Source organism: Fundulus heteroclitus, unplaced genomic scaffold (genome assembly GCF_011125445.2).
Source record: "Fundulus heteroclitus isolate FHET01 unplaced genomic scaffold, MU-UCD_Fhet_4.1 scaffold_38, whole genome shotgun sequence".
Taxonomy (NCBI): Eukaryota; Metazoa; Chordata; class Actinopteri; order Cyprinodontiformes; family Fundulidae; genus Fundulus; species Fundulus heteroclitus.
The window spans coordinates 930650-952566 of record NW_023396792.1 but is presented as its reverse complement, the minus strand read 5'-3'; the positions used below and the strand labels follow the sequence as shown (position 1 = coordinate 952566).

Below are 21917 nucleotides of genomic sequence, written 5' to 3'. Positions count from 1 at the left end.
AGCCGTAGGCAGCTTGCTAAAGAGGCGAGGACTACTTAAAACCCATAGCAGCTCGGCCTCATCCATTTTACATGTGTTCAGAACAAGTAATGACAGCCGTAAAGCACATATATTGGACTTTTAATGCAAGGAGATAACATAAAGATTAAATAGTTTGAAGTTCTGTGACTCGGCTTCAAAGGAAACCCAACAAGTGGAAGAAATTTATCCACAACATTTAGAGGACAATATATTTGACCCATAAGTACATCTCACATCATTATGTTTAAAACTTGGATTTAAACTAATAGATCAGCAGCACAATGGGTCCATTAGTCAGAACTGATCCAATAATAAAGAACGAGCTGAAAAAACACGAACGTCTGTCACATTTACACCTTTAATTAAACTTAAAGGTGACACAGAGGGCAGATAACACACTGAGAGTAGTAGGAGCGAGCAGATTTAAACTCCTGCTAGGTTTGAAGTGGGGGGGGATAAACTTTAGAGAATCATGGTCTATACGGTTGAAGAAGCTCCATGGCCTCCTGTCACGTGTTCTGCAGCTCTCCTCTGCTGAGCTGCTCCTGCATCCCCTCCGTCGATAAATTGAACTTTCTCCTCGGCGCAGATCTCCATGTTTATAGCTGCTCTTGTGCTTAGACCTCACATCTACTGGACTTTAATTTGGAGTCAACAAGAGGTCGGAGGCATTCAATAAAAAAAAAAAAAAAAATACTAAACAGCTTTTACTGGTCTCCTGTGGCACTCTGCTTGGAAGTAGGCCACAAATGTCCACAGTAATGTTCCTTACAATCAATACTATAACATTTTGCATTCAATGTTATGTTTAGGTAATTTGCACCAATAATTTTTTTTATGTAAATGTTTCTGACTATGCATTGGAGCTGGAGGTTCATCCACACTGCATCTATTACTACTCACTCTTTATTTCCTCTGCAGGTGACCCTAAAAGCTGGCAGAACAAGTCTCTGCCCGGAGACCCCAACTACCTAGTGGGAGCCAACTGTGTGTCTGTGCTCATCGACCACTTTTAAAGGGGGGGGACGACCAGACCAGGAGGCGCAATGTTGCTGAATGCGGGAGAGATGAAGGCGACGGGCTCATATTAAAACACACACGCACACACACACTGCACATGCACTACAGCTGCAGTCCAACCGTACCAACGCAGCACACAGCGGAGTATGAAGGATAGGCGGTCGGTGCTGTTTACTGCTCCCAGATGAAGGCGAGACTCTGTCGTCAGTTTGAAGTTTGGATGTGAAGTAAAACCCTCTGGTGCATGCCCCCCCCCCCCTCCCACATCTCTAAAATATCAACGCTATATATAAAGTGCTGTTTATTCCTGTCATTTACTGAAGTATACCTGGACGGATGGCTTTGGAAGCAGCATACATGCTTCAGAAAAGCATCTTTATGCTGTATACGCCCGTACAGTGTATAAATATATAGACGTATGGAAGGGAGTTGCTTAAACTGTATTCAGGAGTTCATTTCCAAGTTTATTTTTTAGTTCAGGGGACGGAACATGAAGAATTATCAGCAGGTTGAGGTTTTTTTTACTGAAGGTTTGCGATATGTAGGGACGTTGGAAAGGTAACGGCGATGAACCGAAGCAGCACACTTAAAGACATCTTTACTCCTTCCCTTTTTCTACCTTTTTCCTGTGAGATCCGGTAGCTTCCTGCCCTTCCTCCCCTGAGCACCTCGTCTCCTTCCAGCCTGAGGGGGATCTATGCATGTTCTTTACTCAGGTTCTGTAACCTTCCTCGGTTCCTTCCTGGCATCTCTTTCCTCTTCCTCCCCGGCAACTCTTGCACTCACACACACAAATAAGCAGCGATGCCTTATCTGCAGATTATTCACTTTTCATAAAGAAAAAAAAAAGTACATAACTTATGATAAATTATGGTATAATGGCAACTGTTTTTTTTGCCATTGTTTTGTGGACCCACTGTATAAATAAACTTGGGTTTAACACTCGATAACAGTTGGCAAAAGATAAAGGTAAGCTCTTCTTTTATCTGCTATGCATTACTGAAAAGACAGATAAGAAGCGCTGTAAATAAAGCTAGTATATTGCCTTGTTTCTTCTGTTTGTAAATGAACTTTTTTTTTTATGTCTTTCTTTTTTTGTATAAAACTTAGAGAAAACATTAAAAAGCAGAAGAAAGTGAACAAGTTTTCTTTGCATTCTGGATATACCCTCAAGCCTTTGAACTGTAACCAACAATAATACATCGAACCTTTTTCTACCAATATATTCACACGATGTGGACACAGAAAAAGTACTTTTTACTTATTGGAGGATCTCATAAGTACTTGAACTAAAAGACATTAAAACACGTGCTCTGACGGTGTCCCCCTCACTGATTTGTGATACCGGATGCTATATTGTGTGCCCTTAAATGTATTTTTGTACTAATAGACAATATAATATGTACGGCACACCGATACAGTTTTATTTTTAGTATAACACAGCTTTAATTGAATATTAGCTCTTCACGTGTGGCTGACTTTTTTTTTGTTTGTTTTTTTCCTCCTCTTCGACACTTTTACCACTGTATTAATAAATAAAACCATTTTGAAAATAAAGTCCATGGAGGTTGTTTTTATATGCCTAAATTTTTTTTAAACACTTTGTTTTCCTTCCCTTTTTTGATTTGCCTGGTTGTTGAGCTTAACTTAAGGTTCACTTCTTTCTTTTTTTTGTTGCACCACTGTGATATTGCTGCAATGCTCATTTATTCTGGTTATCTAATTTCATTTGGATTATATTGATTAAATGCTTTTATTAAAACAAAATAAAAGAAAATGTAGGTCTTCTGTGAAATATTTCCTTTAATGTTTCAAAATAATGCCCCCACTTTTAATGCAGATTTTGGTCACAAATATGAACAAGTTAAATAAGGTTTTGCCAAATTATTGGGTAGATTGTTGATTTTAGGTTTGCACTACCTCCGTTTCTAGCTAGGTGGCGCATAAGAGCTATAAATGAGGTTCCTGCAGAAGGCTATTGCTAATAAGGTGCTTCTGCAGTGGTGCTAAGGGGGGGATTACAACATATTCAAAGATGAAAGATTATAGAAAAAAATTCGTTTTTACATAAACACGTTATATTGACGTGAAGCCGTTTTAATCTAAGATGCCCTTACAGAGAAAATTATCTCTTTTATTTTGGATAGACAGCTAATTGATGATGCTGAGTCTGAACTAGGTATGTCAAGCGTATTTCTTTAAGATTTGATGATTAAGATTTAGACTAAAGAAAACCCAAAATTATATTTTATCAGAATTTTTGGATCACATTTCTAACAACAAAAGATACATTTTAGTTTACAACCTTACACAATCATGGGTAAGTACGGTGAGCCACAAAGGGTCATTTCTAAAGTCTGTTGGGAAGAAGGAAAAAGTGGTAGGCAAGGAAAGGCAAGCAACAGGGAAAGATTGCAGCATTTAGAGGACAGGTGTCAAACTCGAGGCCTGCGGGCCAAATCCGGCCCTCGAGAGCCAAAAAAAAGGCATATATCCTTGTGTATAAAGTGGCTAAAACTGACTCCTGTAAGTGTAAAAAAAAAACAATATCAACTTTTTTTGCAGATAAACTGTATAAACGGGGCCTAAAGGTGCTACTTTTATGTTACTGTACATTTTTTATACTACTGTGTGTACTGGAATGAAATTATGAAATGAAAAGTATCGTCTCTACACATGCAAGCGGCCCTTCTAATGACTTCATGATGCCAAAGTGGCCCCATATAGAAATTAGTTTGACACCCCTGCTTTAGAGGGACGTGAAGCAAAGTCCATTCAAGTGTTTGCAGGAGATCCAGAAGATTTTCAACAGTCACCACTGATACTGAGACATCAGAGATGTCTTAGAGGAAATGGACTGTTGTTTAGTGGTCCAAAGTCCCTTTTCTGTGTGAACATAAAGACCTCATTTGGGAGAAATAAGGTCCCAGAATTTAAAGGAAGAGGCACAGAATCAGTCAAAATTGCTGAGGTTTAATGAAAAGTTTCTTAATCAGCAATATTTTTTTTTTTATTAAAATCCACTTTTGGAGTCGATCTCAATACCCTCTTAGTGTTTCAGGACGCTGGACCTTGACTGTCAGATACACTGGTTGCCAGTTTATCTGAAAATGTACCAGGAGCATAAGAAAAATACAAGATAAATAAATGATCCACAATGAGCATTTGCATCTTCAGTCAGGTTTCTTGTTACACCTGGTTCAGGTTGGCAGGCTGTGGGGGAGTTGAAGTGTATTTCTGTCCATCTAAACTGTCTGTATGATTTGATTGAATTTGATTTTGTAAAGTGCCTTGACATGACGTGTTGTGAATTGGTGCTATTTAAATAAAGTTGAATTGAATTGAACTGTATTCCTCCACATAACCAAATCATCCCAACCTTGCCTTTCAAACTTTGTCCCAAGACCGATCACTCAGAGCTGTCCTCCTGGTAAGGTTTCCTTTTTGGTCTCTCCCTCTAAAAATCTCCAGCCATGGCTCCAGTCTTTTTTGTTTGGGATACCATTTTCCAAGCCATACATCAAAAGCTTGAAAATGGTCAGTGTTTCTGTTTAGGATTATTTTTAATAGAATTGCAGACATTTGAGAACAAAAAAAAAAGCTTTAAATCGCTATGGAGTTGAGTTAAATTCATACAGGTAAGTGTACCACATGCACCATAAAGGTGGTTGTTGGGGAAATTCCTCCTGGCCGGAGGGTCTTGTGCAGTGGGTTGTTGCATCACTTAAGGATCCACAGCATTTTAGACTGGTTGAAGACTCCAGGTAGCTGGATTTGGACTGTAGCTGATTTTTCTCCAGTAGTGATGTTTTTTTACATTCAGCTTGATGATTCAGTTACCTTTCTTTCTCTACTGTGACTGCATGAAAATATTTAATGTTTCCACATAGCAGAGATTCATGATAGCAGGGAGCCCTTTGTTTTGTTTTGGAGTCTCTTTTTAAAGGAGCCCAGTCACATACTATTACTTATGAATTTCTATGCTCACTTTAGTTGCATACAAAGGTTTTTCCGATTAAATTATGTTGCCCTGTTGGCTTCTTACATTTTGCTTCTGTGTTGCTCTATTTTTTGGTAAACAAAGCACTTTTTTTACCATAACAACAAGAAGAAGCAATGGAGCCGAGTGAGTCAGAAACGCCCAGCGGAGGTGCGAAAAGAAAGAGGTAAAATAACCCCAAACCTTTTGATCGGGTTTGCCATCGACCGTACCAAGGTGTCACTTTACTGTGAGGCAATGCAGGACGGTCTGTTATGGTAGCTGGGTCAGTTGTTGCCATCTTGCTTTCTGATTGTTCTGCAGTACTGCTGGAAGACAAGGCATAACTACAGAACGTTGCATTGTGCATTTAGTTCCACACATAATCATTCTGTATAGGTATAAAACAACACTGGATTTGTTTTGGTAACTGCGTGCCAAAACCGACACCTCCGCTCCGCCCTGATGCATGTCTCCATCCTGCCAGCACTCAGTTCTTCATCTCGCTTGTGCGTGGATCAAAATATCTGGAAAAACATTAAGCTCTTCAGGAACTGCTGCTCGATCTCATCGGACAACCTGTCCATGATCACTGCGACCAGCAAAAGCTTTGGAGCCAGTCCCGCACCTATACCGACCCTGTCTGTCTCTTCTACCACACACCTCACCACTCTCTTACTGTTACCTTGAGCACTCATCAATGGCATCACAAAAATGTGCCCCTATTCTTTTCTATCAACCAATCGATGATGACCCAGCCATCCTTTTTGAACCTGTTCCACTCAGAAGTGTCTAGACTTCTGAAGCACAACATATCCGCGGCTCTGTGTCCTTCACCGTTCTCATACTTCATCATAGAGTATCACAGTTCCTGTCTTGACCCCCTATATGCTTTTGTTAGAAACAGAACCACAGCGTAGCTCTCTTTGACTTTCTCTGTTCCTCTCCATCAACACTCTTAAAGCAAATATCTAGTCTGCTGTAGTCTTTCTTGACACGAAACAACTTATTTTAACCCCTCTTCTTTTTATCTGCAGCTTTTTAAACAAAGTTTTTGCAACATCTCCCTGGCATGGCTCATCAGCTTTATCCCTCTAGTCACAACAGCACAACCACCATTTCCCTATGGGGCCAATATAGGTAAAGGAAGGGGGTTGACTAATGGGCACCAGATGTGATTGACATATTCCTTGATTATATACAGGTTTGGTGCAAAACAGCAGGACAGACCCATTGAAGAACTCACATGGACTCTAGAATGAGCTCCACAACTTGAACCGATGTTTGCACTGCCCCTTTGAGAGCCAGCTAAAACCTCCGTAATAGTGCGCGGCTGGTTTTGCCGATTTGGGTTGCATATAGTCAAGATTGTGTTGAAGAAAAACGCAAAATCATGTTAGAGAGTTGGGTAGTTTATTTTTTTAAATATCCGTCCCTGATACGTTTGACCTGTAATGTTCAAGTGGATGTTTCTAGAGCAGGGGTCACCAAGGTGGTGCCCAGGTAGCCCTCAAAGACTACATGTGGTGCCCTCAAGCCTGTTAAAAAAATAGCACAACCCTCCTGTGAGCTGCATCTAAAATGTTATTTTATTTAGTTGCTCTTCCTTTTTAATCATACTTGTACTTACATAGATTTAAAATGATAAATGCATTAAAAAACGTGTTTATATTACATAAAGTTAAGGTGAGCCCTGACTCTTCTAGTTCAGAGGTCAGTACTGGTGACCCCTGTATAAGAAAGCTGACAAAATCAAGCCGGAGACTCTGGAAGGATTTAAGGGGTTATCTATCAACATCACTTTGCTTTGTCAGTCTCCAGGATTTTACACTTTTTATTTATTCAAGAAAATCCACTTTGAAAACGATTTTAATTAGAATTTAAATGATCTGAACTTAGTCATTTCATCTGCTTCGTTTTCATCCTGCCTCCCGCTAACAAGTCAGCCCCCCACCCCACCCACCCTCCTCTCTCTCCTGTCGTAGTAAAACAGTCCGCGCAGCGCAGCGCAGCCCGACGGCGCGCAGACGCGCAGCGCACAGTGGCTCGTCTCCAACGCGCAGTGAGCACCTCCTGTCCTGGCAGCTGCTGCTGCTGGCTTCGCTGTCGTCTGTGAGCACCGCGGCTCCTTCAGACCTGCCTGCACCTACTCACAAAACGACAAAAAAGCGCCCCGTTCTCTGACGGCTTCGCTTTCTTTTTCTAATTTATTTCATTTTAAGAACGCTCAAGGATTGACTTTATGTTGTGAATTTATCACGCGTCTTCATCCCTCGCTTTTAAGTTGAAGCGAGCCTGACAATGGTGCGTGGCTGGGTGACAGCGGCAAAACGCGTTTTCGGATTTTTTCTTGACTTTTAAAGGAATGGCATCTTTCCCGGAGCAGAGGACTTCAGTTGCTCATTTTTAAGCGGGCTGGACTTTAACAGATATCCACGGCGTGTGTGTGTGTGTGTGTGTGTGTGTGTGTGTGTGTGTGTGTGTGTGTGTGTGTGTGTGTGTGATGCCTCATCCAGTCCACCTTTTTCCTCCTCTCCGCCGCAGCGCAGCTTCTGTTCGGAGCGACACCGAGCATCTTTAATTGATGGGGATCATGCACGGTGGGCTCTGACCACGTCGTCCACCAGCTCAGCCCAAGCTGCGACACGACGCTTGCCGCTCTGATTGGATGCTATTGTCTCCATTCTCCTCGATTACGGTGCGCCTTACCCGATTCTTGGACCCCCCCCCTCTCGCCCCCGCCCCCCGCCTTTCCTGCTTTTTTGGAAACAATGCCGGTGAACGCGCTGCCCCGAGGCGGCAGCAGCGGCATCAGCGGCCCGGGATCCCTGAGCCCCGCGTCGTTGTCCCGCAGCCTGTCCCGGCTGAGGGAGTACCGCACACGGACGAGGATCATGCTGGCCCTGGGAGTCTCTCAGATGGTCCTGGGGAGTCTCATCCTGGCGGTCAGCTTCGCGGCTCTGGCGCTCACCACATCGCCCAGAGTGCGGCACTCATGTCCCTTCTGGGCAGGCTTTTCTGTGAGTAATAAATAAATAAATAAATAAAAAAAAAAAACAAAGCTTACACATCAATCATGAGGCAAGTTCTGATGTTCCAGTGAAAACGGGAAATGGCTCCTTTAGATCATCCAAAATCAAAACGCAGGGATATTAAGTTATAGCAGTAATATCAACTGGTAGTCTTATGCTCTAGAAAGAGAAATTAATTCGTGTGGACTCAGCATAATGGAAGCCAAAGTTTTGGAACAGCCTATTTATTCGCACTGGTAATGAAGTGTAATGATAATTATTAACCCTGCTTTTTAAACTTTTAAACAGAAAGATCAGTTTGCGAAGCTAAGGTTTCATTTTTTCTTGTGTTTTTTTTTTTTGGCTTTGGTTTCTGTAAATATGTATTGCGAACACATAGTTGATTTCCTGCCAGAGTGCTGCATGGAGCAGGACTGGTCCATTAATTATAGAGGCAGCAGGGCATGAGTGCAGGGGTGAGGGGAGGTCTGTGCCACAAGGGCCATCTGTGTTTGTGCGCAATGCCTCTTTGTCTTAGTGTCTGTATGTGTGGCTGAGTATAGTTACAGGGGAACAGTGTGTGATCACAGAGGTCAGGGTGCAGAGGTCAGTGAACATGCTGCATCAGTGCTTGGGCCTGATTGGCTGAGCTCCTGAGCAGAGGGTGTTTAAGGTCTGTCAGCATGTGGCACTTCATCTTACTCTGTCTTATCTTCAGGCGCTGAAACTTGATACGTTTTTACATTCGAGCTTTCTAACCTGACAGGACCTAAAATACAAAGTTTTTAAATCATTTAAATAACAAAATTATACAAATTATTTTTTATTTTATTTTTTTACACCTAGAATTGCCTGCAGGTTTAACAAGAGTTAGACCAAGTTTAATCCAATATTTCACTGTGTGCAGATTTTCTTGCAATCCTTTGATTTGGTCTCGAGCAATAGAGCGTTTTAAAAATTTCTGATGGACTCAAGATAATTTTTTATTTATTTATTTGGCCAATCCTTGCATTTGGCCTAGAAAGCATATTATGTAGTGTTATGCTTAAAAAGCAGGGCAAGCTGAAATACGGAGGACAATAAGGAGGACTGACACTGAGATAGAGCATAGAAACAAATCAGGCAATAATAAATAGGAGCAAATTTTATCTCTGGGACCCAATTAGATGTTTGCTCTCCACAATTTAGGAGTCATAGTTTTTTTTTAAATCTTTGGAACGAGCTATGTACCATTTTACAAGGTGGCATTGGAAATGGTCACATTTGTGCAACTGAAGGTTTTGGTTACTTATACAAATGTTAATGTTTACAAGTTTACCAGGAGAACTAAAAAAAGAATGGTGCACATGTTAGGGTTGCAAAAATTAAGCCACTGCTTTCAACTCAATTCATTTTTATTTATATAGCGCAAATTCATGAAACATGTCATCTCAAGGCACTTTCCAAAGTCAAATTCAATCAAATCATACAGATTGGTCAAAATGTTTCCTATCTAAGGAAACCCAGCAGATTACATCAAGTCTTGACAAGCAACTTTAACTCCTCATTAAAGAGTGTAGAGCCACAGTCGTCTGCATTGTCCATGGCTTTGCAGCAATCCCTCATACGGAGCATGCATGAAGCGACAGTGGAGAGGAATACTCTCCTTTAAACTCCAGCAGATCCAGGCTCAGTGTAATCGGTCATCTGCCTCGACCGACTGGGGGTTACAGAAGACAGAGCAGAGACACGAAAAGCACAGAAGCACACATTGATCCAGGAATCCTTTCTATGTTATAAGATAAGATAAGATAGACTTTATTGATCTCACAGTGGAGAAATTCACGTGTCACATCGGCTCAATAATCAAAAGAAGGTTCCAAAAGGAAGAAAAGGTGCATGAGGTATATACAGTGCGTCCACATATATAGGGTGGATCGAGAGAAAGGGAAAAAAAAGGGTATAGGGTTATAGCAGATGATCTGTCTCCCCTGGATGATGTCACAGCTGTCAAGATAGTGTTGAGATTTAGTTTTCAGGTTGAACAATTTCATAAAAAAAAGCTTTTTTAAGCTTAATAAGCTTATGCTTCATCCTACTCCTTTTTGAAACATGATGTATGTTTATGAAGTATTAAATGTAAACATTGTTAAATCATATCATGTTCCAAAATAAACAACAACAACATAAAAAAAAAGTAATACATTTTTTTGTATATTGGGGAAAAAAATTGAAAGAGCTTAGTAGTATCACGGTTTGGGCCTATTTTTCTGCATCTGGGTTGGTTTGTGACTATTGATGAACCAATGAGCTTTGGATTGTAAAGGCAAGTTTGAAACTCAAAGATTTGGAAGTTTTCTCAAATACACAATGCGCAAAATATGACACAATAAAAACATTTTTAACTGGAGTGCAGGACTTGTAAAAATCATATGGGTAATATGGGCTTCAGGTTTAGATTACGTACTTTAGGCTCTGATACTTCTGCACGCCGTTTGAATCAATGTCTCAGACCTTTTCAGAGCAGGGCAGAATGTACGTTTGGGGAAAAACAGTGCTGCCGAGCAGAGCTGCAGACTCAGGTGCTGAAAAACAAATAGCTCATTAACAGCAACAATCACAGGCCACAGTGGTGCCAACATCCGGTTAATGTTGTCGTGACCAGCTCCCCGTCTGGTGACCGGAGGGGAGAAATTTACCCCCAGTTACACATTAAAAAACTCCCAACAACCTCCACAATATGTTCGCTTCTTTGTTTTTCATACGGTTTTTTGAGCTGTTTTGCATGCAAGCATCAGCTGTCTGTCATGAATTCTGTTTTGGTGCAAGAGATAAAAGGAAAAAGCCTCATAATCAGCTGAAGTGAGAAACTCTCGGCAGCTCTGTTTCGATACTTTCACTAGAATAAGATATGCACGCAAAAGCCCCGTGTTGCATTGCACTAGTAATCTCTGGAGATAATCTGTTTCGAATTTTAGGGGAGCTATTGCTTTATTTCCTGCCACAGTGGGAGTAAATGTGCCGCAAAATGTGTGAAATTAAAAAGAAGCCCATTACCCTGCTTATCCATTGCTACTGTCAGACCTTGTTGGGGGGGGCTTTATTTAAGTTGGACGTCCATACGAAGCAGCGCAGGGACAAATCTTAGCCAGATTTTCTAAATGCCGTTTATGTTGCAGTTTGAGCTTTAATGTCGCACCCCCTGCTATGACGATGAACCGAGGTAGTGAGAAAGGCGGCAACCAATGCTTAACTCATGCGTGAGCATGTTTTTATCGTGCATGCGCGTGTGCACGCGGTCGCCGTGGGGCGTCATTAAGGCTCTCAGTGTGATGACTGGTATTGTGGGATTTCATCACAGTCGCAGTGAGGGAAAGCGTAATCTTTACTTCCTACACAGAGCAGTGACTGCTGAGCTCAGCGTGGCCGTCCCTCCTCCTCTTCCTCCTCCGTCGAAACACGTACTCGCACTCGCACGCGTTTGGAAACATGAACACACAGTTTCTGCCTCTGTGTTCTGGACATCCATGGAGCCGTCGCTCTCATCTTTTTTTTTTTTTTACGTTCGGGATAAAAATAAAAATGTTCTGCATTGTCTGTTGGACCGCATAATATCACACTCCATATTCATACAATAATCTGGCTAAACCACGCTAATCCTAGAAATACCTTTTATTTTGTATCAGCCACCTAACACTTCAAACGTTTCGGCCATCAGTTTGGCCCTTTTTGTCGTGGTTTGGGTGAGAAAAGATGCGGCAGGGTGGCAACAATGGACACTGCTAAAAGCTGCAAGCTGCACAAGGCTCGATCAGCTGCAGCTTTACCTGTTGGCTGCGAGTCCCGCCGCGTTGCCAGGTTGTGTTCAGTGTTTTATGCCAGTGTGACAGAGTGAGCCAAAAGGCCTCTGCAGCTGTCAGCCACTAAAATGCATGGAAAATTGCCATTAATATTGCAACTCAATGAGCAAGACTGGGTGTCTTTAGATGCAACCTACTTCTCTGTTTGCTAGCTTTAAAAAGATGTTACTGCAGATATCTTTTGTAATGCAGGGTCACTCGTTCTGTCTTTTTTTTTCACTATTTAAACAGGATCCTCCTTTTGATTTCATTCCAAATCCCACTTGGTTGTGTGAAAGAAGAAATTGTTGATTTTCTGCGCGTGTCTTTGTGTGCACCTTCTCACAGAGCATTACCCTAAATACTCAAATCTCCGCATTGAGCTTGAACACAAGCAGCTTTAGACAGTATTGTTGATTTTATTCCTGAGGAAGCTTTTCTCCGCTGCGTTTTCAGCATCAGCCGTCAGCAAATTCTGCAATAATCTGCCCGAGTACGTGAACTTCGGTGTGTGTGTGTAAAACGTGGTCTGCCGGGACTCATTGTGTTATAAGCAAAGATCCACTTTGGATGGAATTTGGCAGCATGAAAATCATTTGACAACTGGATGTCTAGGCGATCTGTTAGTCAAAATAATTTTTGTACCCTGATACCCTGATTCGATAAAAGAAAAAAAGGTAAAAGGGTTCAAAAATGATACAGTTTGGGATTTTTACCTTCTAGAGAGTCCGTTTCTACATAAAAAAAACATGTATTTGAAAGTTGGGCTGGGCGATATAAACCAAAATAAGTATCTTGATATTTTTAGGCTGAATGCCGATATACAACATTTATCTTGATGATTTTATTTTCATAAAGTAATTATAAAAAGGCATCTCTGAATGAAAGCGTTATTCCAAATGTCTCACAGGCACATTTTTTTTTAACAAACAGCTGCTGATAAATATGAGAAACAGCTGAAAACTAACCTACTGGAATGTATAAAAGTATAATTATAAATAGGCCATCTCAATATAAACAATATAGTCTCATTTATATATATATATATATATATATATATATATATATATATATATATATATATATAAATATATATATAAATATATATATATAAATATATATATTAAAAGATCGATATATTGCCCAGCCCTATTTGCAAGATGTATTTGCTCAACCATCCAAACCATTAATTTCAGGAGCTCCAATCACTTACATGGCGACAGATGGTATAAATCTAGCACCTAGGCTTGATAACTGCTTCTGCAAACATTTGTGAAAGAAAGGGTCACCTGTACAATTGTCTGGAATTAAAATTTCTACATTACTAAACATTCAACAGTGAAATGTTAGCGGTAATACAGTACAGATGGTGTACTCGTGCTTTTTAGAAAAAGCGTGCCTCAGACAATGGAGTGTTAGCTGGGGGCTTCAGTCTATGTGATCATTATTCAAATTAGTGAGGTGAAGAAAGCATGTGAACATTCTCATTGTGAGCATTTTAGTACGTGAGCAATACACTGCTAGCTTGGCTTCAAATGCAGAGTGGTTTTTTTTCATAAGAGGAAGGTGCTCATACAAAGATCACCAAAAGCACATCATTAAATCAAAGCAGCATCTAGGAACACCACTGTTCTTTCACCTTAAAATCCAATATGGCTGCCTGACTTTATTTTACAGTAAGTATACACTTATAATGCACTTAATTTCTTTCTCATTCAATTTAATATCTCTAATCTAATCTTATTGACTCTCTTTAGCATGAGAAATGCAGAGAAATATGTTTTCAGACGATTAGCATTGTTAATTATAGACCACGTTTGCTTATATTGCAGATCTTAAACCTCAATTCCGATTTTTTTTCTTTTTGTATTTTTTTCCCCCACGGTGAAACAATAACACCCCCATAACAACTGTAATGTGATTGACATCAGACTCTAGTGTGAAGTCTGCAGCGTTAAGTGACCCAGTTGAATAGAAGACGTGTCATCACAAGGAAGCTCCTTGTGTTTGCGGAAGTAAATATAGGTGCTACGCATGTTAGCTTGTGTGTGTCAATTCACAAACTGTGGTGCAACTGGACCCAACAAAGTGCTTGCTGGTTATGTTTGTAGATAACATTGCAGCAAGACTTTTCCTTTGAAGGAGACTACCTCTAGTAACAGGAAGTAGCAGCCAAAACCTGCAACTCCAAACAGCATTGTGAGCATGGTTTTATCGAAGGCAAACACGGGGGAAAAATTACATTGCAGAGACATAATGAAGGAATGTTGTACAACAGACTGAAACTAATGATGCTTCAGTTAATAGTGTAAATAGAACAGTTAAAGGCCTGAACAAATGGGGTTTTAGCCTGGATTTAAAGGAACTCAGGGTTTCAGCACTTTTGTAGTGGAGCATAAGAACTAAATGCTGCTTCTCCATGTTTGGTTGTGGTTCTGGGTATGCAGAGTAGGCTGGAGCCAGAAGACCTTAATGGTCTGGATACAATGATGACAAACCGTTAATGTATTTAGGTGCTAAGCCATTCAGTGATTTATAGACTAACAAGTATTTTAAAGTCTATTGTCTGAGGTACAGGGAGGCAGTGTAAGGACTTTAGAACTGGGACGATATGCTCTGTCTTCCTGATTTTAGTGAGGACGCAGGCAGCTGCATTCTGGATCAGCTGCAGCTGTCTGGTTTTCTTTTTAGGCTGACCTGTGAAGACAATGTTGCAGTAATCAATTCTACTAAAGATAAACACATGGATGAGTTATTCAAGATCCTGCTGAGACATTAGTCCTTTCATCCTGGAAATGTTCTTTAGGTGATAGAAGACTTTGTGATTGTCTTTATCTGCCTCTAAAGGTTCTAAAGTCCATCACTATGCCCAGATTTCAGGCCTGACCAGCAATTTCTAACTGTAATAACTGAAGCTGTGTGCTGACTCATGATCACTCCTCTTTTGGTCCAAAAATAATTACTTCAGTTTTATTTTTAACCAACTTTAGAACATTATGGCACATCCATTCATTGATTTGTTCTGTGCATTTACACAACGCTTGCATGGCTTCATACTGACCTGATGACATTGTAATGTAGAGCTGTGTGTCATCAGATATGTATCCGATTTAGGACCACATTAAAAAGTGCTCTAACAGATACCAGATAGGGGTTATTTATGAGGTATAAAGTCCTACAGTGTGACCGTAGCCCAGTAGTTAGTCCGGCCAGAGTACAACAATCACCAAATCCTACAGATTTTCCAAATTGGAGCCAGAACATTATCAGATTTGATGTTTTAGCATCATTTCCAACATCTAGTTTCCAGTCTCAAAACTGAATGGAAACCTTTATTAACTTAGTGACATCTCTCACTTCACTCTGCTGTCAAAAGAAAGATACAATCTTCCATTAAGCATCTTTATTTTGTTATTTTGAACTTGTCTTTATGGAATAAAAGGGGAAGAAAACAAATATATGTAAGTTAGTCCAGTTGTATTGAAATCATTAATTGATATTGGATGCAGGTGTGTCTAAGGCATCGTTTGGTTTGTCCTGTGGTAGTTTCAGAAACACCATGTATCTGCTTTGGTCCTTTGAGCCTTCGGTTTTGCAGCAAGCTGGTATGAATTATTATTAATTAACTGACTTATTAGGCCCATGCAGTTTCCTGGCAACAGGTCTTAAGATAAAGCGCACTTGCGCTATGGTAGTCTCGCGCAGCACTCACACGCGAGTGTAATCCGCAGCATGGATTTGGGGAGCTGTCATGATGTTTAATGAAAAATACCTCTGTCTGTTTCATGTTGTGAATCGGGACGTGTTTGTCAGGAAAGTTGACGTAATATTTATTAAGAATGCTGCGCCTGTGGAGTCGCTCATGATTCCTGACATCAAAGCAGACAGATGAAAGAAGTGTTCGCGTTCAATTCAGTCAGCTTTTCTCTGCCTTTAGACTGAGTAGGAGCAGTTTGGCCCCAGCGTCAAGTTAGTGCGAAACCTCAGTGCGTGAGTTTTCCCAATCAAACCCCTAATTATTACAGCATGAATATTGAAACTAATAAGTTGACCTTTTGTAATCTCTTAACTGATAAAAATCTGCACATATTAGCTGGGACGAAAAAATGTTCACGTCAAAAGTCGACATTTCTTGAGAATCCATAGTTCGGAGCTAACTTCATGACATTTAAAAATATAAACAGCATGAACTTGAATATAGGTTTATGTGACTACATCGGTTTAATGGATGGATGGATTAAACAACAGATTAAATTTAAGTTTAATCAGGGCAATACAAGTACTTGTCAACAGGTGACTGACACAAAGCTTTAGTTGTGTCTTTCCAGACAGAAAATAGCCGGTTGTCACGTTTGTAAAGAGCACACACTATAAGTACCCGTCATAACCTTGAAACCTGTTATTATCAATAAAAAGCTACGCTGTCTACCTCATACCGAAAGCACACTCTGTAACTGCATGCAACTTGATGCACAGGCAGTCTAATAAACAAAAATCTAGCCTTTCTCACACCTAAAATTCATACCTTGACTATAAACGGTTGAGTTGTATGTCACTTACACAGGAACCTAAACCATAACCATTAACCCCATCGTATGTCTTTATGCGCTCTTAACCTTGTGTTTCCATAATGTCAAACGAAAAATATAGATTTTTGATTATCTTGTAAAACGTTTATCTTAATTCAATTCATTGTTATAAAAAAAGCAAAAATTCAGGAGGCATAGACGCTTTTCCTGGTTGTGTTTCCTAAATCAGTAACTGCCTGTCATAAATATGTTTTTTTTTTTTTAGCAAGCAGTTTTTGTTGTAGATTATTTCAACACTGATATGCATTTTTGTTTTTTTTTTACACCGACTGGAGTTGTTTTTTTTTAATTTCTCGTTGAAGACACAAAGGTGAGCCAACAATCTCCCTGCAACCAATTACGGCTGCAGAATATAGAGTGGCGCAAACAAATTATGTGAAACGCTGCGATTCTTGTCTGCGAGTGAAATATATTACGTTTTAGTAGACGCATAGCGCCACACAAACGTTTTAAATCAGTCAACATTGATTTATACTCCCTGATTATCCTGATCAGAAAGTGTCCATCAACTAACCTGCATCCGTGCAGCCACCCACCACCGGCATTACTGCTGCCGCTGGTTCTTTGCCTGGACAGGAGGACGATCAAAAACAAAAACACAGCAGCGCTTTAGGTGTCTCTGTAGTTAAAGCTGAAAATGACCAATCCTGTCAAACCATGGGATGACAATAAGTTGGAAATTTCTGTGGTGTAGCAGCTCATTTTATGCAGGTCAGCTGTACACGTGTCAGGTTAACGGCTCTGCTGCCTATGGATACCTATATATCTAGATATAGTTTTTTTTTTTTTTTTTTTAGATTTAAACCTTCCTCCACTACATTAGAACACAACACAGTATCATAACTCTGCCTCTGAGGGTTTGGACTCTCAAACCTTCATGTTTTTTTTTGATCGACATCTAAATTACGGTCTAAATATGAGCCTCACTTAGAGTCTCACTTATAGAAGAGAGTCAGAGCTGATCCTTTCTACATTCTTTATATTCCCTGGAAGATTTATTTATGCTTTTTGTTATATGTTAGGCGGAAGCTTTATATTAACCGGCTGGATCCTGAGGTTTGTCCAGCAGCGCGGGGAAGGGATCATTGTAAGACTCGACATAAAGCCCCCATGTGTTGTTTGGACGCTGCCATTCATTCCCCCGCTGTCAACGGAGGACGTGGCTCCTCGCCCGCTGTACTCATCTTGTCAGCCCAGATTAAATGGAGGCTGTGGTCAGCGCCGACCGCTCTCGCTCCCGGATGGTCCGCCCTGCCTTAAATCTAATCCCAATCACCTAATGGCCGCCATAAGTTATCTGTCTCCTGTTTACTTCCCCGTTTCCTTTACTTGAGCCGAGTGCGGTTTCCGCCCTGACCTCACTCTCGTGTTTAACGTGGAGGTGCAGTGATGTCACGCAGTTTTCAGCACCCTGACTGTGCTGAGGTGTTGCAAAGCCGCTGCAATTCCCCCCCCCCCCTCTTCTGGACCTTTCTGTAATAAGTAAGGAGGCACTCAGCCTGCTACTGCTGATTACTCTGAGGACCCTCCAGTGCATTCTGCCCCTACTCCACTGCCACCGCTCAGCACCATGATGGGAAAAGGGGAACAGAGCGTCCTAGCTGCCTTTACACACACACACACACCCTCAAAGTGAGTCCTCATATTTCAAAGTGTCAACTTCACTTCCCTGCCTCTCTCACCAGCGTCCGCTCTTGTACGTTCAGACGATTCTAGACTCTGGATTTTATGTTGTTCCTCACCTACTGCTCTCTGTGCGCCTCTTTGTTAGATGTTGTCTCCACACGGCGTAATTAATCCGGCGACGAGGCCGCACGGCCAGGTACCCTAGCAGGCAGAGCGTTTCTTTTTCTGAACTAAACAGATATATGAAGTACCGGGACTTTTTCCCCCGACGGAGATCTGACAACGTTAACAGCATCCACTGCGCGGCTTGAGGGAGATTTTTTTTTTTTGGCGAACAAAGCCCGTATCAGACAGGACGCGGCGGCGAGACCCTGATGCAGAGTGGTGGCTAAGAGGATGGGCGGATAAGCACTTCTCTGAAATCACTTTGAGCTGCATCCGTCCAGTTTTACTTGGTTCCCCGTTGACAGCGAGGTGCTCAGCGAAGGGTTAAAACTGTAAAACTGTCATTTTCATTAAATATGCGTTCCGATGAGGCTTGTTTGTCAGATTAAAAAAAACAACATATGAATATGACAACAATTCAGCCTGCAAAACATTTTTTTTTTTACAAAGGATTACATTTTTCTACCTTATTCCGTGACCTTGTCCTCAATTCCCACCTTGCAGATAAAACTAGATCCCTAAATGTTTTCATTCCCTAAAGTGAATATAATAAGGCTGCTTCTGACAGCCTTATTATAGATAAATAAAGTAGACTGTTTTTATACATTTTTGTTATCTGAGGGGGACGGCCAAAGATGTCCGAATGATAAAAAAAAAAAACATATCTACACTTGCACATTTGTGTGTTTCTGCAAACACGCTTTTGTATTCGGAGACCACCAAATGCACGCACACAAAAACCTCATAAAACCAGGCGCCATTATGCACCATTTAGATCTTTGAAGTGCGGCTGATGTGTGATGAAAGCTGCAGGTTTTCTGTTCCTCCGGACGCTGCCAGGTATGAAACTGATGGGCGCAAATGTGGCTGTAAAGACAAAGAGGGAAGACGGGGGGGTCATGTGTTGGGGGAGACAGTTTTATTTTCTGAATGCACAATACGTTTTTATGTCCACGCATGGCCGATTTTTTTTTTTTCCTCCTCATAAATCCTCCTCCTTTTCTCTGTTGGCTCTATTGTTCTCTCCCGTTAGATTCAGAGACGTGTCAGGCAGAATGCTTGATGCCAGCGGGTCCGCGTGCAAACTGTTTAATAGAAAAGGCCAGCAAGGTTGAACTGAGCTCAGCGGGGAGGAAGAGGCAACAGAAGACAACCAGAAGCAAATATCTCTAGTAAACCCTATAGGGAATCCTGTTAGTTATACTGTAAGATGCAATTGGGAGACGATAATGCATTAGGAACAATGAATGCAGGGAACACCTTAATACATTTTTTCTACTAAAATATTCACACACATCTTAACAGGAAATAACCACTCTGTGTTGGAACCTCATCACCTTTTATTTGTTCTGAAAGGAGAGTTTTGGTTCTCAGTGAAGACTGTTTGCTCACTCTGACTTTGACCCGAGCAACGACGTTTGAAGAGGTGTTTCTTTAATAAAGAGCTTCCAGTAGCATGCTGTAACAGGTCGACATCAGTGTTAAGGCCTGATAGCAGACATCCGACAGCCATGTGGGGCTTTGTTGATGCGTTTGACTTCTATCCTTTACCTTTGGTTGAGCTGTAACTTCTTCCTGGCACAACAAAGCTGTCTGAGGACCATCCCTGCTGCTTTTTGTGGCTGATCAATGGAAAAGCCCGCTGACTGGGGCCTCCCTTTGTTCTATGATTAGCCACCGGGATTGTGCAGGGTGGTGCTTTTGTGTGAGTGCACATCTGGGAGGGGAAGTCACAGGTGTTTGGATGGGTATCTCTTTTTGTTTATGTGTCTGTGGGGCCTCAGGGTTAAGGTTTGGGCACAGCTGATCAAAGTGGTGTTCTGTTTATCAGGGAAGACACAAACACACCTGGAAGGTGGGGGAGGAAGAGGTGATAAAATGTATTTAGTTCTTTCAAAATAGGACACCACCGTTAGCACTGTTTTTAAGGCTTCAGTGTGGCATCCATCCGTCCATCCATCCGTCCATCCATCCATCCATCCATCCATCCATCCATCCATCCATCCACCCATTTGTCCGTTCATCTGTCCATCCGTCCATCCATCCATCCATCCATCCATCCATCCATCCATCCATCCATCCATCCATCCATCCACCCATAAACCCACCCACCAGTGCGTCCGTCCTTCCATTCGTCCGTCCATCCATCCATCCATCCATCCATCCATCCATCCATCCATCCATCCATCCATCCATCCATCCATCCATCCATCCATCCATCCATCCATCCATCCATCCATCCATCCGTCCATCCGTCCATCCATCCATAAACCCACCCACCAGTGCGTGTGTCCGTTCGTCCATCCATCCATCCATCTATCTATCTATCCATCCATCCATCCATCCATCCATCCATCTGTCCATCCACCCGTTTGTCTGTCCATCTGTCTGTCCATCCATCCATCCATCCATCCATCCATCCATCCATCCATCCATAAACCCACCCACCAGTCCGTCCGTCCGTACGTCCGTCCATCCATCCTGTCAGTTGCACAGCATGTAGTTCTGTTTGCATTAGTGCTTTCTTAGTATTTGAGGAAATAAACACTGTGGTGAAACGTCTTGTTTGTTCCCCAGGTTCAAAGATCAAACCTGTAACAGCAGGTAATGGTATAACAAAGGTCATCAGATTGCTATTTACCGGTAGTAGAAAACAGGGACGTGCAGAGGGGGGGGGCGGAGGGGGCTTGAGCACCTGCCCCTTTTCCCCTTGGTGCCCAAAGTGCCCTTTTTTTTTTTTTTTTTTTTTTTTTTTTTTTTTTTTGTGTGTGTGCGTGTTTGTTGGTGTGTGTGTGCATGGTGCATGTCCAAAAGAATAATAATTTAGATCTACCGTGGCTGGTTACATGATCCACATAACATACCCTCACTCTGCCCTACTTTTCCTCTCGCAGCTCCCAGCTCCGCTGCCTCACGCTGGCCAGTCTGTCCTACCCACTGAGCTATATTATACACTGGAGTGCTAATCACCGTCTGTTTGAACGAGTCGCTTTGAAGCCACCAGCCGCCATATTGGTACTCCCTATTTCCCCCCAGTAACTAGGGAATATGTGCGCTACAGCATCGAATAACGAGGATTTTCTCATGTTCAGGGGGAGCTTAAAACTTTTAAAATTTCAAATGCCATATACTTTTATGTTATGTTCTAAAAATATCAAGTACTGAGAAAGTCATGTGCTGAAATATTTTGCATTTTATTCATTTAAATAATATGTTTAACATTTATAAATATATAAATAACAATGTACAAAAAATATATTTACATATGTGTATACATATATATATACATATATACATATACACATACTTATATATACATATATATATATATATATATATATATATATATATATATATATATATATATATTTAATATGAATAACATGTAAAATATTTCAGCACCTAATTTCCTAGTAGTTAATAGTGTTAGTACATCCACTGACTGTAGAATTACCTGTGAAATATTTTCACTCAGCCAGAAAACTGCTTGTTGTTGCAACCAAATCCTGTGGGATTCTGTGAGAGTAGGGAGTAGCAAGATGGCGGCCAGTGACTTCAGTTTTTCGGCAAAATCAGCACTCCAGTGTATTATATAGCTCAGTGGTCCTGCCCCTTTAAATCTGCAGCACACTTGACTGTGCTCTGTGCTGTTTAACTCCACTGTCATTGGTTATACTGCTTTAAATCC

General features: G+C 41.2%; 2 protein-coding genes across 13 annotated transcripts in view; both read left to right on the top strand.

Annotated features, from left to right (window-relative positions):
- The window catches only part of tjp1a (tight junction protein 1a), a 126650-nt gene extending 123824 nt beyond the window's left edge, over window positions 1–2826 (top strand). For all 11 annotated transcript variants that reach the window (XM_036130794.1, XM_036130798.1, XM_036130793.1 and 8 more), the window contains one exon: window positions 943–2826. In XM_036130794.1, the coding sequence (XP_035986687.1) occupies window positions 943–1037 (95 nt within the window). In that variant the 3' untranslated portion in view covers window positions 1038–2826. The remainder of the gene's footprint in view (window positions 1–942) is intronic.
- A 4679-nt stretch (window positions 2827–7505) lies between these two features.
- Window positions 7506–21917, top strand: part of fam189a1 (family with sequence similarity 189 member A1) — a 136238-nt gene continuing 121826 nt past the window's right edge. For both annotated transcript variants that reach the window (XM_012850718.3, XM_012850717.3), the window contains exon 1: window positions 7506–8040. In XM_012850718.3, the coding sequence (XP_012706172.2) occupies window positions 7792–8040 (249 nt within the window). In that variant the 5' untranslated portion in view covers window positions 7506–7791. The remainder of the gene's footprint in view (window positions 8041–21917) is intronic.